Below are 23,329 nucleotides of genomic sequence, written 5' to 3' on the forward strand. Positions count from 1 at the left end.
TAGTGTACGTGTTGTGATTTGTCTTTTACCTCTAGATTTTATTTGAAAGTATTAAATTGGTTTAAAAATTTTATATATTTTTATTAGCAAATTAGAGGTCGTTAGCCATCCATTTTAATTAGTTCGATAAAAAGCATAAGCTAATATTGTAATTAAAATTCTTTCAAAACATATTTTTATGGCTCATTCTGTTCACTCTAATCTCACCAAACAAAAAAATTAGTTTATTCTATCCACTCTCATCCGCTAACCAAATAGAAAACTAACTTATCCCATCCAACACAACCAAATAGAAAATTAGATCATCTTATCTTAAAAAAATATCGATAGTTCTATTCCATCTAATTTCATCCTTCAACCAAACACAAGGCAACTGAGTATGCATCCTAAGCCTATCTAACTAGGCAAAACATACTAGTATCAATTCTCTAGGCTACTTTCAAGCAGCACTTTTTTTCGCTAGAAAAGGTTTCTTTACACCCCAATCAAATAATCAATACAGTCCCATATAATTCAGAGCAGTGTCGAGATAATCCTTAACGATGAGTGTATTAGATAATGGGTGTATTTATTTACATTTTTTTAGTGGGATCTAATAAATTGGAGAACATGAGGATTTTATTCAAATTCAATCTTTCCGTAGGATTATTTATGGATTAGATGATTTTTTTACATAATATGTTTTTTTATGTCTTACAAGTCACGTCCTCTCTTTTATATAATAGGAAGAAATATGCACATATATACGGACCGTGTCAAACTGTATGATAGATCTATATTTGACGAAGTCAACTATTTCTAACTTATCATGATGAAGTATAAGCACGCATACCCTGCTTTGATAAGTCTTGCATGCCTGTCTTATCACGAAACATCGTCACCCTTGTTTGTGAGATAATTTCGTAGCATTAAATGCTAATTAACAGGTCACTACACCGTTACATTTGTATACAATCTTGCTTGTCAAAAGAGAATACCTAAGAAAGAAAACATTCGGATAGGTGACACTAAATATGATTGATTTGTTATGTCCTTACGACCAGAAGAAGCTAATCGTAGGATTTTATCCTTGACCTATGAAATGGTCACACGATCCCTACCTTAGTCTCAAGTGAAGCCATGGTCTTAAGAATGTTCGTCAGCCGCCGATTGACACGTGACAGCATGTGATCTCTCGAATGGGCACCTTCACCTATTACATTGACAAGAAACATTTATACAATTTGCATACTTGAAAAAGAAACTTACATGGATATTATCGCTTAGGAGCACAAGAGGATCCTAAAGGATTCTTTTTACGAACGAGAATATCTTTCTAAAGGAATTCTTTTCCTTTAGAGTTTTAACGATTTTTCTTCACAGTTATTGTCACGAATAGATTTTAAAGGCTATTCTCTTCAGAACAAAATTCCCTCTTTTTTACTTTCACGAATTTTTTTAGGGAAGATGTTGAATATTAGAGAAAATGAAGGGAATATAAATAAAAAAGGAAATTAAAAAAATAAAGAAAATATGATTGAGATGATCTAAATTTCAAAACTCACGTGAAGCAGCAGCGCTCTACTCCGTATAAAAATCGACGGAGCCGTGCTGAATCAGAGTCCAAAATTATTTATTTTTAACGCCGAAACACGGCCCAGTAATAATAATAATAATAATAATATAAAACTCTTTTTGACCCACCCCCAACATCCCCCCTGATCTCCGGCCATGATGCCCCTACACAAGTCCCGACGCCTGACCAATTAATTTTTTGATCGCAAGTTGACCTACGTGGCGCCACGTTTCCAGCTCCGACCATGCTGCGCGCCACGTAAGCAGCAGCTGGAAACGAAGCAGCCGCCGCCGGTGGAGGCAGCGGAGAGCCAAACCCCCGACCGGTGGACACGACGCCCCCGCCCGCTGACCCCGAGGTGCCACGGCACCCACCACCGCCCTCTCACGTCAGTCACCACAAAACCGACACCCTGACCCTGCTGCGATCGCGACGCCCACTCGCTCCCCATGCGACGTGTCCAAGGCTAGCGGCAGCACGGAACTGAACACCAAGTCAAACGAGACACGCCAAGTGAGTTAGGAAGCTGTCGCTCCGGTTTGAGTTCTATACTTTATACATCTCGTATTTTTTAAATTAAACTTTGAGAGGAATAATGTATGTAAATATTGGTGTGTTCGGTAGTTAAATCCGTGTTACATGGAATTATATCTCTATTTTTATTTAATCGTGAGCTAAAATAAGTCTATGTGTATGTGTGTGGATGTAAATGCAATATGCGTGCGTGAATGCTTTATATGCATCGGATTTATACTCTCGGAAAACAAAAAAGTCACACGAGGCATGAGTCCTCGTATCATCGGAGACGCCATTCCCAGCCAGAGGGCCAATGGCGCAGCGGCACGCACACCGTGCAGCACCGCGGATCCCATGCGCCGCTCCCCGCACGGCACAGCGGCGTGGCGACCCAATGGCTAGTCGCCATCGCCGAGCAGCGAAGTGGTTGGGTTGGGTTTGATTAGACTAGATTAGACTAGGCTTCGTGAGCGATAATTATAGTAATTAATAGCGGAGACCGGCGGCAACGTGTCGCGCCGGGTGGTGGCATGTGGAGATCGTGGACGGCCCGGATGCGTCGTCGGACCTAACAGTGGCGGCCCGCCTCAGGGATGGTGCCGCGCGCCCCCCGCCCGGCGGCTTTAAAACGGGATGCGTTGCGTCTTCTTGGAGCTCCATTCATATGTCCTGCGTCTTCTTGGAGCTGAGCGAGCGTCGTGGACTCGTGGTGGTGGAAGCTTGTGAGGTGGTGGTTGATGTCGATGGCGCAGGTGTGCTGTGACTCGGCCGCGGCGGCGACGGTGGTTGTGGGGGTTGGAGCGGAGGCGGAGGCGAGGGCGAGAGCGAGGGCGCGCGCGGAGAGGCGGCGCCGGGTGGGGGAGGCGGTGAACACGAGGAAGCGGCGGGTGGAGCCGGGCGAGGTGTTGGTCCCGCGGAAGCACGGGGCGGCCTCGGTGGCGGGGAGGAGGGAGATGGAGGACGCCGTGTCCGTGCGGGAGGCGTTCTCGGCCGGGGAGGTCGACGGCGGGAGGTGCGACTTCTACGGGGTGTTCGACGGCCACGGCTGCTCGCACGTCGCGGACGCGTGCCGGGAGCGGATGCACGAGCTGCTCGCCGAGGATCTCTGCGCTGACGGCTCGGTGGCGCGGGAACCGGCGGCCTGGACGGCCGCGATGGAGCGGACCTTCGCGCGGATGGACGCAGAGGTGACGGCCAGCGGGCGCGGTGCCTTCGCGAGCGGCAGCTGCCGGTGCGACGCTCACAAGTGCGACCACGTGGGGTCCACCGCCGTGGTGGCCGTCGTGGAGGAGCGCCGCGTCGTGGTGGCCAACTGCGGCGACTCGCGCGCCGTGCTCTGCCGCAGCGACGGCGCGCCTGTCCCGCTCTCCTCGGACCACAAGCCGGACCGTCCCGACGAGCTGGAGAGGATCGAGGGCGCCGGCGGGCGGGTCATCTTCTGGGAGGGCGCGCGCGTACTGGGCGTTCTAGCCATGTCGCGCGCCATCGGGGACGGGTACCTGAAGCCGTTTGTGTCTTCGGTGCCAGAGGTGACGGTGACCGACCGTTCCGACGCCGACGAGTGCCTGATCCTGGCGAGCGACGGGCTATGGGACGTGGTCAGCAACGAGGCCGCGTGCGAGGTGGCGCACGCCTTCCTCCGGAGGGGCAGGAAGAAGTGGTGCGCCGAGGCGGCCGCCTTCCTGACCAAGCTGGCCCTCGCGAGGCGGAGCTCCGACAACGTCTCCGTCGTCGTCGTCGATCTCCGGCGAAGGAATCACTAGCTTGCACAGTAGTGAGTACTAAGTAGTAGGTGGAAGGGAAATTTCCAAAGGGCATTGCGTTGAGATTAGCGCTGGTTGGGTGAAAGAAAAAAAAATCATAGAGCAGTTCGGCAACCGGCGGACAGACGATGGTGATAGGCCATTATGGAATTGCATTTCCTGTAACAGTAGCCGTAGTACAGTAAAACGATTCTCAAGAGATTCCGGGTGGTTTTCTCTCTCCTTCAAATCAACATTTTTTGCTGTATTTCTCCCTGAATCAAAGTTCAGTGGAGCACATAGATTAGTTATTATGGTTGGGGTCTGGAACAAATTGGTGTAACCAGAATTTGGTCTGGATACCATTTGAAATGGAATTAAAATTGAGCAAAATTGTCTGAAGTAAATATGGGAAAGGGGAGAACTAATGAACAGGTTCTTGAACTCCCCTGGCTCTGTGATGTGATTCAGATTGTAGAAACAGGATTTGCGCGAGATATTAAAATCGGTTCAGGTGAGAAGGACTGATGTAAACTGTCTGAATTATTACAAAAATTTATGATCTCCAGAAAATCTGGTCTGTTCCATGCCTGCCTTGCTGAAATCTCTCTCGAGTTCGGTGGAGCACACCATCTCCATGATGCTGGGCATTATTAAGGTAGATGATACGGTAGGTTTCAAAAGGAACGGACGGAGCGTATCTTCCACCCGAACGTTGTTACCGACCTCGGTCCGTGAAGGTTGAGGGAAACTTTGTTAGAGCATCTCCAACCAAGCCCTTATATTTGACCTCCTATCCCTCTTATTTAGGGGCTCCTCATCCAGATTTCATCTCCTATTTCGCAACGTGTTCCAACCGACCCCTCATATTTGACCCCCTATATTCGAATCATCTCTATTTTATTAATATCCGGTAACTCTCTCTCTTCTCTCTCCCCTCTCTTCCTCTCTCTCTCTCCCCTCTCTCCCAAATGAGGGGTTAGATGAGGAGCCCCTAAATGTAGGGGATGAGGGAGGAGATTTGAGGGGTCCTCAAATAAAGGGGGTCGGATAGGGGGTCGGTTGGAGATCAATTTTCATCGTTTTTTCCTCAAATGTAGGATAGGGGGTGAGAAGAGGGCTTGGTTGGAGATGCTCTTACACCACCCACGCCCCTACTATAGGACTCTTTAAAAAAAGTCTGCGGGACCTTAACATGACAGGTAAGAGAGAAAAATGAGGATACGTGTCATGTTGAAAGAGAAGTTTTTTTAAAGGATTCGATATTATAAAATTTTCTTCTCTCACCGGTACCAAAACCAAACTATGAATCGTCCGCAAGTTCCCTAACCAGTCTAGAAAACAATTTCCAATATCATCTAAGATAAATAAATCATAACTCCTAGTCCAGGAAACAATTTCCAATACGTTTCAATGAATTGGAAATTGCAGCAGCTTCACGACATTCAGAACAAACAATTGAGTTGTGAGTTGTGAGTCGCGTACTACCAATTCGTACTAGTTTTGAGTTGAATTGTAGTTGTAACTATTTACTAAGAAGTTCAGGACAAACCGTTGATATTGGGGCATTGGGTCTTGTAAGTTATTGGGAGACATGTGAGTACATCACAAAACTTCAGTTTGACCCATGACTTTGCAAGTACGTGACTTAGGGGGAAAAAACTTACATATATATGGCTCCATTGAGCGCGGCGTATCTACTACCCGAATCTATGAGTAGGATTGTCAATACTGACGAGAACTATTCTTATATTAGAAAAGAGTTTAGTAAGAGTCTTTCGTGTAATTCATCGTATTCTATATAAAAATTATTCCTAAGTTAAAAAGAAGTTTTTCAGATATTCAGAAGTAATATAATAAAAGAATGTATAAGAAGTTTTTCAAATATTCAGAAGTAATATAATAAAAAAATATTACATTTAGAGTTTTCGATTGGATACGACATCTCTGCCTCGATTACAGTGAGTACGTTAAGGGGTGATCCGATAGGGGCTAAAGCCAAGAATCCAAAGTTAGATATTTCGCACCAGATCGAATTCCCGTTAAGAAACCGAATAAGCCATATAGAGCAAAACTAGTTTGATAGAAGTAGAAATAACCCATTAAAATTGACAATATAGTCATACCTTGACTATATTTATCGAACAATGGCTTCCAAATTTAAAACACGAGAGATCTCGTCGATATCTTTAAAATTAAATCTAGACAAATCGTCATTATAATTATTTTTTTCTGAAATTAATCAAAATAAAATAAGACGTAAGGGTATTATACTAAGTGATATGGACCTACATAAAATCATGTCCCTTTCTTGATAACATAATTGAAGACCAGATATCCCTATCTTATACAAGTATTTATATAATTGATTTTTATGATTGTCGATAGGCAGCCATTAGTTTAATTTAGAGAACTGATCTGGATGCCTTTCAAAACAAATCGAAATGAATTATGGAAGTAAAACAACTAGTGCACAGTTTTCAAATTCCAGAGTCCTCTTGTGAATGGGAAGTTGGAAACTTTGGGAAACATCCAACGAAATTTCAGCACGAGAAATTTCCACGTTCCACCTGGAAGCACAGCATCGCCCGATCGTGTGAAATACTCCTGCGAACAAACACTGTGACCAGCGACCCTTCCCAGCTGTCAAGATTCTCATCAGATCTCTCGGCGACGTCCATCTCTCTCTCTCTCTCTCTGGCAGGCTCGCTCTTTTTCTGAGAAAGATTGTCCTGGGTGGAAGTGATAGGACCAGCACCGGAGACCTTACAAAATCATGCAGTCCAAACATCCTGACTGCGCCTTGATTGAGGAGACGAGTTTTGATGACAACGGACAACAAACCTGTCGCTTTCTTGGCTAAAGGAGGCGTTGGGGGTGAGGCACAAGGAACCACCTGGTTTGTCTGCTTCGTCCAGGTGTCCGTCCCCGGCTCATGCTTTCGCCGGTATGAAAGCTCAGCTGTTGGCGAGGTACTGGAGGTATGGTACCGGCAGGCGGCGGCGGCGGCGGCAGGCACGCACGACGGGAGCGTCGATCGGTTCGACACGCATCGCGTGTCCGGAAGGCCGAACCGGAACGCTGCTGCAGGGTGGCGTGGTCGTAGGATCCACCGGCTGCTGTCAGACCTTCAAGTTTGCACCACAATGTGGTCTCGTTATGGCTTCACCTTGATCTTGCGATTGCCGTTCGTTTTCCTGCTGCTTTGCAAGAGCTTCTTCCCCCTTCAGCACAAAAAGCAAAAAAATATGTTTGTAAAATATGGGCCGCCTAACATAACAAAAGTGAATGGGAGAAAAAGAGGTGTTAGAGATGTCTGAGCCCAGGTTCGAACTGGGGACCTTTAGTGTGTGAGACTAACGTGATAACCAACTACACCACCCAGACAAGCTGCTTTTACTTTGAATGAAGTGAATTTGGTCTTTTTAATTCTACGCGACATTACTCTTCCTAACCGTGTTAGTGGTTAACTGTAGCATCGCTTGCTTGGCGGAAATAGCTTTCTGGTCAATTCCATCTCCAGATGACTACGAACGTAAGCTTCTATACTAGTACATGTTGTAATTTGTACAGAATAAATTACTAAAAAAACTTCTCCAGAATGGACATACTACACCACAGTTCAATCGAAAGGAAGTTCCTTTTTTTTTTGGGAGGAGCAATGATGAATGGGAGTTGCAAGAGTCCCCTAAGAGCAACTCCAGCAGATTCCCTATCCCCTTCCCTATAGCTAAAAATAAGAAATATAGCAAAAAATATTACCTCCAGCAGATTCCCCATCCCCTTCCCTATCCTATCTCCTTCCCTATCCTCCTCCTCCCGTTCCCCAAAGATAGCATACCATCCTCGTTCCCTATCATGCGTCCTGGAGCTCGGCGGGCGTCCTCGAGCGAGCGGGCGGGCAGGAAGCTCGGCGTCCTCGATCTCCCGCGTATTGGCTGCCTCCCCCATCAGCAGCGCACGGTGGCAGGACACGGCGAGCGGCTTGGAGAAGGAACTGCTCGGTAGGCGGGGCGGCTCGGCGGGCAAGCAGGAAGCTCGGCGTGCAGGCAGCTGCTCGGCAGGCGGGGCAGGAAGCTCGGCGAGCAGGCGGGCAGCGGCTCGGCGTGCAGGCAGCGGCTCGACGGGTGAGCAGAGGTCGGCGTGCAGGCAGCGGCTCGGCGGGTGGGCAGAGCTCGGCGTGCAGGCAGCGGCTCGGCGGGCGGGGTAGGAAGCTCGGCGAGCAGGCGGGCAGCGGCTCTGCGTGTAGGTAGTGGCTCGGCGGGCGAGCAGAGGTCGGCGTGCTGGCAGCTGCTCGGCGAGCGGGCAGAGCTTGGCGTGCAGGCAGCGGCTCGGTGGGCGGGCAGGAAGCTCGGCGAGCAGGCGGGCAGCAGCTTGGCGGGCGGGCAGGAAGCTCGGCGAGAGCCATTTTACAGGGACGGGGAGATCCAAAAGCTCCCTGCTGCTGGTTCTTGCTTTGTTGCAATTGGAGCAACAGGGAGGGGAGGAAGGTGGTAGCCATCAAGGTGGTGGCATTCGCTTTTAATTTCCTTCGATCTTTGAAGCAAGCTCTCTTGATCTAGATACTATCTGTTGCTCTGTAAGACTATGATTGAGCCCGTGCAGTTCGTCCCTAATTTGACACTAGAATTCTTCAATTGTTGAATGCAGTAAATTGGTAGTTTGTGAAGAATGGAAAATAGGGAGGACTATTTTGTGAACTTGATGAATGAGAGCAACAATGTTGATGACCTTGAACTGTGTAGTCCAATTGGGGAGCAAGAGTTCCCGATTGAACATGCATCTCCCCCTGTTAGAAAGAGTCAAAAAAGATCAGCCAATTACAGTGAGAAGGAAGATGAGGCGTTGGTGTTGGCATGGCAAAATATTAGTCTAGATGCAGTCCATGGCAACGAGCAATCTCGTGCAATCTATTGGAAGAGAATTCATGCTTACTTCAATGAGCACAAAGAGTGTGAGTCTGATCGTAATGTAAGTTCTCTCACCCATCGTTGGTCTACCATTCAAGAGTGTGTTAATAAATTCGTTGGATGCTATGAGCAAATTGACCATAGGAGACAAAGCGGGGTGACATTGCAAGATAAGGTTAGTCAATACCTCTGTATTTTGCTTGTAAATGTTTATGTTTGGTAAATTTATATGTGGCAATATGTTTAACAAAATTTATTCACTTGTACAGATTGTGCAGGCATGTGCTTTGTACAAAGAAAAAGACAAGCAACATAGGTCCTTCCAAATGTTGCATTGTTGGAATTTGTTGAAGCACAATGAAAAGTGGATTAGTAGGGCAGTTGAGATGAATGCAAAGAAACAAAAGACAACTGCCAAGTCATCTCCTAGTACATCTTCTCCTAGTACCAACTCAAATAGTTGCGAAGGCCATCATGATGCACTAGATCTTGAGAATGAGACTGTGACTATGAGAAGACCAACTGGCAGGAAAGCGGAGAAAGAAAAATTACGGCGAGGTGGTGATAACTTGTACAAGAAAGCTATAGATAATTTGTGGGCAAAGAAGGAAGAGGCAGAGGCCGTGAAAGAGAAGAAAAAAGAAGAGCGCTATGAACGAGCATATGCGCTAGAACAAGAGAGGTTGGCAATTGAGGGGAGAGCCTATGAACTTGATAAAGAGAAGGTTGCAATTGAGGCAAAAAAAACTTGAGGTAAAAAGCCAAGCGATAGAACTGAAGAGAATTAAGGAGGAAGAGAGAATTATGTTTATGGATCTTAGTGGCATGAGTGAGGCACAAAAACAATACTACATGAGCCTGCAGAATGAGATCCTGACTCGACGAGCCCGTACCTCTAGTTGAGTAGTTGTTGTAATGTAATATTTTGCAAACTATTATGTTTAGCACTTATCTACTAGCTTCTGTGAAAGTGGCAAGAACACTTGTTGTAATGTTTGTTATATTTTACGAACTATTATGTGTGGCACTCATATGTTAGCTTTTCTGAAATCAACAGAAACGATCATATTAGGGATAGTTCATGTTATTACATATGCGGCATACAAGATCAATAAAATTACTAAAATAGTCCAACACAACTGCAATAAACTACATCCCACCATGACGTTGCCACAAGTGCTCGACTAAATCATCTTGTAGCTGACAGTGAGTCTGCTTGTTTCCAATACTATGATGAATTTGAATAAACTCTTCCAGTTCGGGAGTAGGAGCATGGGAGGGCCTGACAGTGTCTCCCATAGCTTCATACTGGAAGTCTTCAGCATCATCTCGTTCATCTTCAATTATCATATTGTGCATGATGACACAAGCGGTCATGATTTTCCACAGTGTGTCCTTATCCCAAAACCTAGCTGGTCCACGAACAATGGCGAAACGAGATTGGAGAACTCCAAAGGCTCGTTTAACATCCTTTCTAGCTGCCTCTTGAGCTTGTGCGAACAATTTTTGCTTGTTTCCTCGTGGAGATTGTACTGTCTTCACTAATGTGGCCCATTGCGGATATATGCCATCTGCAAGATAATACCCCATTGTATAATTATGGCCATTGATGGTATAATTTACTTGTGGAGCTTCCCCTTCAGCAAGTCTGGCAAAGACTGGGGAACGTTGAAGAACATTTATATCATTGTGAGACCCTGGTAAACCAAAGAAAGCATGCCAAATCCAAAGATCGTGTGAAGCAACTGCTTCCAGAATGATTGTGGGCTCATGCACATGGCCACTGTACTGACCGTGCCATGCCGCGGGACAATTTTTCCACTTCCAATGCATGCAATCTATGGATCCTAGCATTCCTGGAAAACCATTTGCCTCTCCAATTGCAAGTAACCTAGCAGTATCATTCTCATTTGGTTGTCTCAAATATTCATCTCCAAAAACTTCAACAATAGCTTTCACAAACCTTCTGAGACTCTCTATGACAGTGCTTTCTCCAATGCGAAGATAATCATCAGTAGCATCCGCTGGTATTCCATAAGCTATCATTCTAAATGCTGCGGTAATCTTCTGTATAGAAGATAGTCCAAGATGTCCAGTAGCATTTCGTTTCTGAACAAAATGGCCATCATGGGCTTCTACAACATTCACTATGCGCAAAAATAAAAGAACGCGACATCCTAAACCTGCGCGGAAAAGAAAATTGATTTATAAACAACAGATCATCAACAAAGGTGAATAAAACATATGACCTAATTGTAAACCTGCGCCTGAAGACAGTTGGACCATAGGTAGGAGCATCTGAAAAGTAGTCATTGTGTAGTCTCGAATGCCCTGCTTCCCTGTTGCGATGAACTTCTTGACGGCCAGGCACAGAACCGCCATGGTGTGGGGCATTCAAAAGCTTATATTGATTGTGTGCTATGTGTGCAGTAGCAATAATGAGCTCGTCGTCATCATCAGACGACGACGACTCCAATGCCTGTTGCATGAGGAAACTACTACGACTCATTATGGTGTGGTGGAAGAGATGCATCAAGAACAGGCAATATATAGAAGTTCAAAATATAGCTGTTGGAAAAGGAGCCGTTTGAAAAGGAGCCGTTGGAAATGTAGCCGTTGGACAAATAGTCGTTTGAATTATAATCTTTTGAATTTTTGCCGTTTGATTTATAGCCGTTTGAATTTTGCCATTTGAATTTTTACGGTTTGAATTATAACTGTTGGATACAAATGAAATAGAGAATTCTGAGATATAGGGAATGAGTTTTAGAGAAGCTGCTGGAGACTGAAGAGATATAAGTCTGGAATTTTTTTGAGACATTCCCTATATAAGAGATATAGGGAATAAGATTCAAGAAAGCTGCTGGAGTTGCTCTAAGGCCTCAACCAAAAAAGAAAGAGCGAAGTGCAAATGCTACTTTGGTTAGATGGAAAAAAGGACAAGAAAGATCCCAGCGGTATTTTGAGAGGATCGAACTAGTGAGATCGATGGAAGGCTGGTCCATTGATACTAAAGTTTGGCTTGCTTTGAAAAGACATGACGAGGTTAAACAGGTCGACGATTCCCAACGATCTCTCTCGCTCTTTTTTCTGAGAAAGATTGTCCTGGGCTGAAGTGAAAAGACCAGCACCCGAGACCTCCTGGTGTGGTTTGCTGGGGGCAGGGCTGCACGCTCGTCCAGATTTCCGTGCCCGGCTCGTTCTCTCCGTTGAGAAACTGTTACTACAAGATATAGTTTAGCCATTTTCAAGAAAATAATTATAAAGAGATATAATGTAAGAGAAAAATTATTTATTTATTATTTATCTGTATTTATAATAAAGGATGTTGCCTTATATATATAGTGATAAAATCCTTAAGAAATAGAATTAATCTCCAAGAGATAAAGCTATATTCAAAAAGCCAAATCTTTAGAGATTGAGACGGATCTAAATTCTATTATAAAACTTTAGGTTTCTTAGCACTCCCCCTTAGATACTTCTCGTGATATATATATGTTTCATCAAAACTCCTCAAAAACCTAGTAAGAAAAATTGAAAGAAAGAGTACATACCTCCCGACATGGTCACACGAATTGCATCATTAAAAAACTTAACATGAGAAACTTCAGTAAAACTCATCTAAAAAAGTACAATTCACCTAAAATGATTGAAATAATCTTCATGATTAACTTTAGTCACTTAATGTTCTTGACTAAGATTTAATTCTTCGTATCGGTATTATATGAAAATCCTCCTCCTGAATGTGCAACTCTCTAAGTCTCATCATCACAATCCAACGAGCATATCTTTTAAAAGTAGATACAGGGAGAGACTTATTGAATAAATCTGTAAGATTTTCATATAAATTGGTATGTATTACCTTTATTTCGTTCATCCTATGCAATTCATGAGCATAAAAAAACTTAGGATTGATATGCTTCGTTAATTTGCTTTTCACATATCTCAATTGTACTTATGTAACACATGCAATATTATCTTTATAGATAATGGTAGGAGTGTTAATAATGTTCAAACCACATGATTGTTGGATATGATTGATTACTCTTCTAAACCATACGTATTCCCGTGTGGTTTCATATAAAGCTATTGTTTCCGAGTGGTTCATCAAAGTAGATACAAGACTTTGCTTCGACGATTTACAGAATATTGCAGTTTTACCACATAGTAAAATATAGTCAGTTAGTGATTTCATTGTATACGGGTCTGATAGGTACCCAATATTTGCGTATCCAACCAGACTTAGGTCTTGATTCTTTCTGTAGAACAGACTCAGATCTTTGCTACCTTGCAAGTAGCGTAGAATATACTTCAAGCCCTTCCAATACCTTTTAGTGGGCTCTGCACTGTATCGTACAAGTAGGTTTACTGCAAAAGCTATGTGTTACCTAGTGCAATTAGCTAGATACATTAGTGTACCTATTGCACTTAAGTATGGGTATTCCGGTCCTAATGCTTCCTCTCCCTCTTCTCTAGGTCTATAGGGATCTTGACCTACTTGCAATGACCTTCCAACCATAGGGGTTTTAGCGGAAAATGATTTTATAAAACCAAACCAATCTAATACCTTCTAAGTGAAGTTTAACTGATGTACAAAGATTCTATCTGCCACATGCTCTAGCTACAGGCCCAAGCAAAATTTGGTTTTACCTAAATCTTTCATTTCAAATTCAGATTTCAAGTAGGAACTTGCTTCTTCTATTTCTTCTTCTGTACCGATGATATTTAGATCATCTACATATACAGATATTATGTAAAATTTATTCGGGGACCTTCTTATGAATACATTGGGACAATCTGTACTATTTTTGTAGTCTTGTTTTCTAAGAAATTCACTCAAATGATTGTACCCAATTCTTACCTGACTCTTTTAACCCATACAACGACTTCTTCAATTGTACACTATAAAGGTATCTATTTTCTCTATCCTAATTTGGCAATGGTATTCCTTTAGATATCTTCATATAAATGTCCGAATCTAGGCTCCCATAAAGATATGCTATCATAACATCTATCAATTTTATTTTCAACTCCAATTTAACTGTCATTGAGATCAAATATATAAAGGTAATGCTACCCATCACTAGGGAATATGTTTCTTCATAATCAATACCTGATCGTTGAGTGAAACCTTGTGCCACTAGTCATGCTTTGTACCTCACAATTTCATTCCTTTCATTCCTCTTATGAACAAAAACCCACATGTATCCTACTAGTTTGATGTGGGAAGGTGTGCAGCATACTGGCCTAGAAACCTCTCTTTTGTTTAGAGATAATAGTTCAGTTGTTATTGCCTTCTGTCAGTCTTCCCAATATGAACTCATTCTATATTCAGTGAGTGATCCAGGCTCAGGGTCATGATCTATGACTGTGGCATTTTTATTTGCAAAGTATGTGTCGACTATTGTGGTTGCTCTATTCCAAGATTCCCTTGAATTCACATAGTTTATTATATTTTATCATAGGCTGCACTTTCAGGTGCTTCTAAATCTTGCTCTTCATAATTAGTAAGGTCCTTTAGTTTTGTAGGGATCGATGACGTCCTAAGAGGGAGGTGAATTAGGACACTTCAAACTATTTTGGCTCCAAAAATGCAAGATAAATCTATATCAATTTCTATCTAAATATGCTATAGGTTTATCTAGTGTGTTTACTCTACTGTTCAAAGCGCTTGCAACCTATCTAAGAAGGTGAATTGCAAGTAAGTAAATGCGAAAACGTAAATAAGTTAGAGAGAGCAAACTCGGTATAAGGATTTTTTTTTCTGTGGTATCGATAGCATGAATGCCACCCCTAATCCACGTTGGAGCTTCACAAAGGATATGCTCCCGGTCGGCACCCGATCACGGCCTTTGAGCTACCAAGTCACAAAGACAAGGTCTCCACCCAGATGTGCCGCCAAGCCACCAAGGTAAGGTCTCATCACTAGCCTCTCTTCTGGTTCCTCGCCATCGTGATTACTTCGAAGCTTGAGCCACAAAGGCAAGGGTCTCCGCGTCCCCGCACAATTGTCTTGTCGCCGCTCCACACCAAGTCGGAGGGTCACAAGCTTACCGGCGAGTCACCAAGACTACAAGGTGCCGGCGTACCAAGAGGTACACTACTGGATCACTCCTTGATCCACTCTCTAGCCAGCAATCACCTAGCAACTCACTCTCTAGGCATATAAGCACTAATCACTCGCTAATCTTGTGCTTAATCACCTTGGATGATCACTTTAAGCACGTTGGTGGCTTGTATGTCTTCTCAGGTGTATATAAACTTCTCTGAACTTTAGCACGCCCAAATGACTAAGTGGAGAGGTATTTATAGCCTCAAACTCGCGCACTAGTCGTTAACCCAACGGCTCTAAAAAGCTGGTAACACCGGATGATCCGGTGAGAATAGTAGTACTAACACCGGATCATCCGGTTAGTGCACTCTCACAAACTAGCCGTTGGAACCCCACTCAAGTCTCTGTGAACACTGGATTGTCTGATGACTCACTAAACACCGAACAAATGCACCGAATTGGTGGTGGCTGTGGGCCCCACCAACTCACCGTGCGAGCTGTTCATACGCTGGTACTGTCACGCCGTGATTGCTATTGCCGTGAAGATCCAACCCGTTGTGCTACTGTTCATTGCATACTCGATACTATTCATGCATACACGATGCTACTGATCATGTGAGATGCAACACAACAATGGTATTCATATGAACTCGCTACTGTTTGTGCGAATTTACTACTGTTCATGCAATTCAAATCTATTTTGACACAAATAAATAGCAACAACGAGTGTACATACTGAACAAATCGTACATTTCAATCCTTACGAGTGCGACGATCCGATTCTCTAGCTTGTCTCCGGCAGAGTCTCGTGCTGATAACGTATTGAGAAACCGCTGCTACCGAGTATAGTCTAGTGATCCTTTGAGAAAACAATTACAAAAGTAAATAAATGTAGAGGAAAACTACTTATTCTTTATTTATTTGTATTTACAATGAGGGGTGTTGCCCTATATATAATATAAAAGCCTCTAAAAATATAATCAATCTGCAAGAGATAGATATATATTTAAAAAATAAAATATTTAAAGATTAAAATAGATTCAAATTCTATTTAAAACTTTAGATTTCCTAACCCTCTCCAGCTGATTGCAAGGCAAGAATATGCCCGATTTCTATCACAACTGGAGCGACGACAAGCTATCACGTCTCCGGAAAATTGAACGGTAAATCCGGTTTCTCGGGTTTACTGGCCGAATATGTCTGATTTGCATCTCATCCGAAAAATTTCCCTAGGCCCAGGCCCAGGCCCAATAGCCTCTCTCCCTCTCTCTCAAAAAAGGATCAGGCCCACTAGGCCTGCAAGTACCTGGACCCACGGCCCAGTAGTGCCCACATGACATATTGACATACCACCCCCAAAACTGGGAAACGGCGCCCATCGCTCCAAAAACGCCGAGGACCCCAGTAAGCTATTTCGAGTAAAATTTTCAGGGCAGAGTTCCACAGTTCACTAGTTGGGTTGAAATGAAGGAAACCAGAAGTGGTACATCATCTGGACTCTAAGCTGCTGTCATCCTGATTCATGCCACTTCAGTCGTGTACCAGTGCCCGCCTGGGCTTGATGATCTTTTGAAGAATATTTTCATTTTTTATCATCAAACGGTCCATTTTCAAGTTACCTCAGTACAAAAAAAAAAAGAGAGAAGGGTCTTCAATGCCATCATCAGCTGTGAAATTTCCACAATCAAGCTCAGCCATCTCTGCAGGTGAATCTGGCTGGAATTGCTTGAAACAGTATTTCGAAGACGAAATGTTATGCGGTACAAGTCATTCAGAAACGTTTCCTTCTCAGCAATAGAAGCACCTTGTGGCAAAGTTACCTCAACATGTAGCATTATGAGAAAGAACCAAGATGATGTGGCGCGTATTAGTAACGAACGCTGATGATAAGGTATTAGTAACAATCGCAGACGTAGGTACAATATGGCCTTTCAATACTCATTCAAGTCATGGTTGACGATTTCCACCTAAATTTCGAGTTTGAAAATTACTGCTGCAGTGCTCAGTATGATTTTCTTAGGATTTTGTACATACCAGAACAACATATTTGTGTTGCCCAACTAGACTCCGAAATTTCAGTGTCAGTGTTGCGTGGAAGACAAATAAAGAAAATCATGCATCATGGCTACCATCTCGATTTCAAACACTGGCATGCCTTTGTATGTTCACATTTGGAGTGGGCCATGTCAAAAGACTAGCAAAAGGAAATGGCACTACTCCTCTCTTTGGGTCCTCATTCAAGTGGCAAGTGCTCCAACTGTTGCTTTTCTTCTCACTTGCATTATATTTACCCCTATATTTCATAGCATATGTTGCTCCTCTTTTGTTGCTTTACATTGTTTTGTTTCGTTGTTAACTTTGCCAACCATAAGGGTGGAACAGCAGGATTCCGCCGGCACTCGCGTCCCATTGGCTGCCGGGGAGACCAAAATGGCAGCTCCAAGAACCCAAGTGGTGCAGAGGCCCCTTTTGTCAAGAGGAGATTCATGGAGCCCACCAAGCATGCAGCTCTTCGATTTCAATCAGAGTGGGGGGGGGGGGTCCATGGGTTGATCTCAATGGGGTCCCTGCAGATCGTGCACTCGGATTCAGTTGGAGCTCAAAGAAATTTACACTGAACTGTTCAGTTGGAGCTCAAAGAAAAAAAAATAGTCAGTTGAACTACTTTTGTCTTTTCAGATTTATTGTATTTAGTAAGTCCATGCAATTTTCTTGATCCATCTGTATACTCGCATTTGTATAGATCATCAATGGAGTATATTACTTTTGAGGTATGAACTCGCATTTTATTGTTTCCTCCTTTGGTTGTACACTTAAGGTAGATAGTGGTATCCAAATGCGTATTCTCAACCGTAAAAGAACAAGAGGTAAGTTTTTATAAACTTGTATCAGAGTTGTGAACATGGGGAACATAAATTGTAAGGCGTATCTGAAGCTTCTGTGTAATATAACTTTGCCAATCAGACATGTCCATGTTCTATTTCTGTGCATGTTTGGATGCCGTAGTTCCTAAAAACCATGGTGTGCAATACCTCGGTTTAGAAAAAAGAGGTTCTAGGTGGAGTTTCAATAACTCCAAAAAGACTACAATTTTAGCAATACTATGGTTTTTCAAACAAGGTTTGTTACATCCAAACACCTCTAGTTTTCCAAAACCATAGTATTTTCTTAAAACTTCGAAAGGACTTTGTATCCAAACGGGGCCTAGCAATCTCAGGAACAACACAATGATTTCTGAGCTGCAAAAGCAGATGGAAAACCTGCAACATTTGGATCCACATAGGGCATGGGCGCATGGCAAAAGAGTACATGAGGCAGGGTTTTGTGCAGCTTCTGTTCCTCCTGTTTCTACTGCAGCAGCCATGAAGTATGAATGGGGTGATCCAGTGCAGTGTCAGCTTATATAGCACGACAAAGGGGGGCAAACAAAAGCAGCAGACAGAAGAGGCGGGACCAACAGGGCTACTGAAATTCAATCACTGTCATAGGTGTTCTTTAAACATGTCGCATTTTTATTAGAAAACATTTGTCATCAGCACACATGCTGATGGAACTCAATCATTGGTTAGTACTTCGAATCTTTGGACAAATAATTTGAGCATGGTTCAGATGGGACTTAAAATGGTGAAAGGTGGGTAGCAAGATGCTAAGAAATATGTGTAAGGCGCAGTTTGGAACGCAGAATTTTTCCAATATTTGTACAGGAATTTAAATATTTTCTTCTAAATCTTAGTGAAATTCATGTGCTCCAAACAGGCACAAACTGTTGTTGTATTTAAAGGGGATTTGTAGTCAGTTTGAGATTCACGGAAGTTTTTACCAGTTCATTAAGTACTGTAGCATTACCAAAAGATGTTCCAAAGTATCTGATCAGCACCAGGTGCAAAGGTTGGAAAATACTAGAACCTCACCTTTTAGGGTTAGAAATAGGCACAAAAGGTGAAAGTAGACTCCCACAATAGCACTGAGCAGTCATGGACATCAAATCTCTGTCACAGACAATATGACAGCAACCGGCACTTTTCATTCAGAGTAAAAGGCTACTACAGTTATTAGAACCTTTTTAAAATCACCAAACTGCTAATGTTTCAGAACTAGCTAGCTGCTATCAGTAGTGCACTTCTCAGGATCAGATATAATTGCCGTTGGCTTTGAGTACATTATCCAAGAACACATACTACTATTATTCAGTATTATTCAGATGGGTTTGCCTAAGCTAAGATGGCTGGGGCTGCCTTCGGCTTGTTCTCTGCCTTGACCTCCAGTAGCATCTTCACCACAGCCCTCATCGGTGGGCGATTGATTGGAAGGTTCGAGACGCAGAGCAGCGCAATCTTCAGAACCTTACACATCTCATCCTTGAACTGGTCGGCAAGTGTCTGATCGAGCACAGACTCTGGACCGTTCTGCTCAATATTAGCAGTCACCCACGCCACAAGGTCCATCTCGCCAATCTCCGGTGCCATCGGTTTCTTACCAGTGACAAGCTCCAGGATTACCACGCCAAAACTGTATATATCACTCTTCTCAGTTACACGAAGAGTGTAAGCATACTCTGCAATGCACAACAGATCACTCGGGCATAAGAACCAATATGCAATATGTCAGCTTTAAACTATAGAGTTCACAAGAATAATTTGTGAAATTATATAGAGCAAGTATGTAAAAGAATCTGGACGAATACAAAGTAAAAAAGTGAAGCACAGGAAGTTCTTCACGATCAATCTCGACAACCTTATGTAAGCATTCTGAACTACTTAGAAACGAAATAGGCATCAGCAACTCACCAGGAGCGATATATCCACAAGAGCCAGCGATGACCGACATGGTGGCCGACCCGTCCCCAATAGTCTTTGCAACACCAAAATCTGCAACCTTGGCACCATACTCCGCATCAAGCAAAATGTTGTTTGACTTCACATCTCGATGGACGATTGGGGGCGCACAGTCATGGTGCAAGTAGCTGAGTCCTTCAGCAGCATTGAAAGCAATCTTATACCTCATGGGCCAATCCAAGATGCTGCTTTTGGCACTGTGGAGAAAGTCCCCCAGGCTGCCATTCGGCATGTACTCGTAGACAAGCAGCCTGCAGACACTGTTCGTGATGCAGCACGCGAGCTTGACAATGTTTTTGTGCCGTACTCTGCTCAGTGTTGCGACCTCGGCCTCAAAGCTGTCGATCTTCTGACTCGCTGCATGGCTCGCCCAGAGCTTCTTGACAGCCATGGCCTCACCCCGAGGCCCGATAACAGCCTTGTACACCTTGCCTGCTGCACCCTGGCCAATCACATTGTTCTCATCAAGGCTATTCACTATGTCCCTCTCGCTGAAATCCACCCTGTGGAAGGATGTGAGCACCCAACTAGACTTTTCATCACTGAATTCAGCAGCATGCTCCTTGTAGCTCCTGTACTTGTAAATGAACCACGCGAAACCAATGAGTAGGATGATCATAGAGGCAATGAGGATGGGGACAACCGAATTGACAAGGGCATGCCGGTTGGCACCGGAATTGCCACTACTCTGACAAAACCCATAGCACAGTCCAGGGTTACCCAGGAAGCTTTCTCGGAACTGTAAGTCATTGAAGAAAACAGGAAGAGCCCCAGAGAGCTTGTTATAGGATAGGTTGAAATGAGTCAGCTTAAGATTCTGCAATTGTACAGGCACCTGACCACAAAGCTCATTGTTCGACAAATCAAGCCAATTCATCCCATAGATTTGCCCAAGCTCCGTTGGGATGTTCCCAGTGAGGTGATTATCTGAAAGGTCCAGGTGCCACAATTTCTTCAACTTAACAAAATCCCGCGGGATCTCTCCAGAGAGGGAATTGTTGCTCAGATCAAGACTGTAAAGTATAGAAAGCTTGGCAAGTGAAGAGGGCAGGGCCCCAGAGAAGCCATTGTTGGAAGCCGACACCTCTTGCAGATTGGCCAATGTCCCTAGCTCGGCAGGCAGAGCACCAGTGAACCGGTTGTCCTGCAGGAGCAGCTTGGATAGGTTCTTGGCACCAGCAATGGCAGGATCAACAGTCCCCGACAGCGCATTATCACGGAGCTCGAGCAGGTAGACACCCGGCAATCCCCAGAATTCCGGGGGCACCGGACCAGTCAGCCTGTTGCTCTGCAGCCGCACCCTCATCAGCGTCCGGCATTGCCCCAATTCCACCGGAATGGCGCCCTCAAACTCGTTATCCAGCAGCATGAGTTGCGTCAGCTTCCCGGAAGCGCACAGCGTCACCGGAATGGGACCGGACAGCCGGTTGTCCGACGTGTCCAGGAATCCGAGCGGGCAATTCTTCCCAAACTCCGGCGGCAACGGCCCTTCAAGCTGGTTGCTGAAAATCCTCAGGTCGGACAGACTTGGCGCCGTCCCCAGCGTCGCCGGCAAGCGCCCGATCAGATTGTTCTGGTACACGTGCACGCTCTCAAGGCTCGGCCCGGCGAACATGTCATCCGGTATGTTCCCGGTGAGCCGGTTCATGGAGATGTCCAGTAACCGGAGCTTCTTGAAGCCTCCTAACCCCACCGGAATACTCCCGGAGAGCTGGTTCGAGTAGAGCTCGATCTGCTCCAAAGAACTCAAATTCCCAATGCTACTTGGTATCTCGCCGGAGAGGTTGTTCGACGAGAGGTCCAGATTGACGAGATTCTTCAGCTTCCCGATGGAAGAAGGGATGTTACCATTCAGGGAGCAGTTGGCGACGAACAGCACGCGGAGGTCGGCGAGGTCGCCGAGCTTCTCTGGCAATGGCGACGGCGAGAACGGGTTGTAGGCAAACTGGAGCTCCTGGAGCGCGGTGATGTTGGCCAAGAACGCCGGGAACTCGCCGGAGAGCAGGTTCTGGAGCATGTTGAGCACGGTGAGCGACCGGAACCCGGTGCCCCACGCCGGCGGGACCCTGCCGGAGAAGTTGTTCCCGGCGAGGTTGAGGTGCGCGAGCGCCGGGAGCGCGGCGAGGCAGGCGGGCAGCGGACCCACGAGATCGTTGATGGAGAGGTCGAGGTGCTGCAGGGACCCCAGAGAACAGAGCGCGGTCGGGAAGCCGCCGCCGAGGGAGTGTTTGCTGAGGTAGAGCCCGGCGACGGCACCGGTGGAGTTATTGACGCAGGACACGTGCCGCCAGCGGCATGGTGAGCCGCGGCCGGAGCCGGCGACCCAGTCAGAGAGCGCGCCGGTGGGGTCGGAGAGCGCGGACTTGGCGGAGAGGAGGTGGTCGGCGTCGGAGGAGGCGGCCGCAATGGCGTGGAGCGAGAGCAGGAAGAGCGCGAGGAGGCGGTGGAGGGCAGCCATGGCGCGCGCGGTGGTGGGCACTGGGCTGATGGAGAGAGTGGGGAGTGTGGGGAGGGGTTTTAAGGAGGGAGTTGCCTTGCGGTGGCAGAATTGGAAGGCTCCATGGTTTTTGTCTCTTAGAGAGAGGAGCACATTGAAAGTGGAAGTGGAGAAGAGCGCATCTTGCTAGGGGACCCAAGGAAGGTATACCCAGATGAGTCATGAGAGCACTGGAAGGGTACATTCCACCCGATCAGCTGACATGGCTAGATGTAACGGCAATGAAAACTAAATGGTGTACTAAGCAATTGTGAAAGGTATACTTTTTGAGAAGATTAGCACAGAACAGTTATCGTTACAAAATTGGTCATCTTTCGAACTTTTTAGGTCAATGTGTTCATTTATCAACACTGAAAACGTATCCGGTAGATTAATATAAGTAGCGACAAGAAAGCGTTAGCAACGGACAAATTAGTTAGTTATTTGCACGTTGTTATCCGATAGATTAATATAAGTAACGACAAGAAAGCGTTAACAACGAACAAATTAGTTAGATGTTTGCACGATGATAAATAGAATGTTGGCTTTGGATTCTATAAGTAATTGGGAATTTGATTGCTCAAAATTAAAAAAAAACAAATTGCAGTGAAATAGCCTAAGTGAAAAAATATTTTTGTGAAATGTCAAATAAGGCAATAACCAACTATTTCATTTAGCATCTATAGTAAGTGGATAAGTTGTGAAAACATGAAATATGATATCGTGTGAAAGCGTGAAATAGGATTTTTTTTAAGTAAAATGTACCTTTTAAAGTATTTGGGAACAAAAATATAGGCTTATACTATAAATGTCTTTTGGACATCTAAAACATGATTGCATTTTATTAATTTTGCCTCTAGTGGGTAATCATGTGTAGAGGTATTAGTTCCGCTTTGATAAAGAACAAACTAATGTGGTTTTCTTCTTAGTTTTTCTATTAGATTTTCTTCTTATGTTTTTCATGGATTAAAATTCTTCAAAACTGTTTACGGTACTTGAGAAAAAATATTTACTGTTTAACTCTCCGTATCTATTATTTTATTATTATATTATCACAACTAAAAGAACTATGTGGTTTTACTGAGGAAGCTGGCTTTCGGTTTGGGGTGCACAACCCTGTGTGGCTGAAGCACCTCTACTGAGATGAGTTTTGAGAAAATGCGGGAAGCGTGGTGCGAAGGCATCATCCTTCTCCAGTGCCGCGCATGCAGCAGCAGCAGCAGCGGCATTCCCAACCCTCTCT

General features: G+C 44.6%; 2 protein-coding genes, 1 non-coding gene and 1 pseudogene across 3 annotated transcripts; 1 reads left to right on the forward strand and 3 right to left on the reverse strand.

The window, feature by feature from the left end:
- Positions 1–2,713: 2,713 nt before the first annotated feature.
- LOC133897736 (probable protein phosphatase 2C 68) lies at positions 2,714–4,206 on the forward strand. The gene has a single exon (XM_062338553.1). It carries the CDS (start codon positions 2,809–2,811, stop codon positions 3,832–3,834), a length of 1,026 nt encoding a protein of 341 aa, XP_062194537.1. The 5' UTR covers positions 2,714–2,808; the 3' UTR covers positions 3,835–4,206.
- Positions 4,207–7,126: 2,920 nt separating this feature from the next.
- Positions 7,127–7,200, reverse strand: TRNAV-CAC (transfer RNA valine (anticodon CAC)). Its single transcript has one exon. It is a non-coding gene; the product is annotated as a tRNA-Val (tRNA).
- A 1,797-nt stretch (positions 7,201–8,997) lies between these two features.
- Positions 8,998–11,232, reverse strand: LOC133896891 (uncharacterized; annotated as a pseudogene).
- Positions 11,233–18,772: 7,540 nt separating this feature from the next.
- LOC133896733 (receptor-like protein kinase HSL1) lies at positions 18,773–22,202 on the reverse strand. Its single transcript, XM_062337337.1, has 2 exons — positions 19,563–22,202; positions 18,773–19,330 (listed from the first exon to the last, which is right to left on the reverse strand). Exons 1-2 carry the CDS (start codon positions 22,066–22,068, stop codon positions 18,987–18,989), a joined length of 2,850 nt encoding a protein of 949 aa, XP_062193321.1. The 5' UTR covers positions 22,069–22,202; the 3' UTR covers positions 18,773–18,986.
- Between the last annotated feature and the right edge of the window lie 1,127 nt (positions 22,203–23,329).

Source organism: Phragmites australis, chromosome 17 (genome assembly GCF_958298935.1).
Source record: "Phragmites australis chromosome 17, lpPhrAust1.1, whole genome shotgun sequence".
Taxonomy (NCBI): domain Eukaryota; kingdom Viridiplantae; phylum Streptophyta; class Magnoliopsida; order Poales; family Poaceae; genus Phragmites; species Phragmites australis.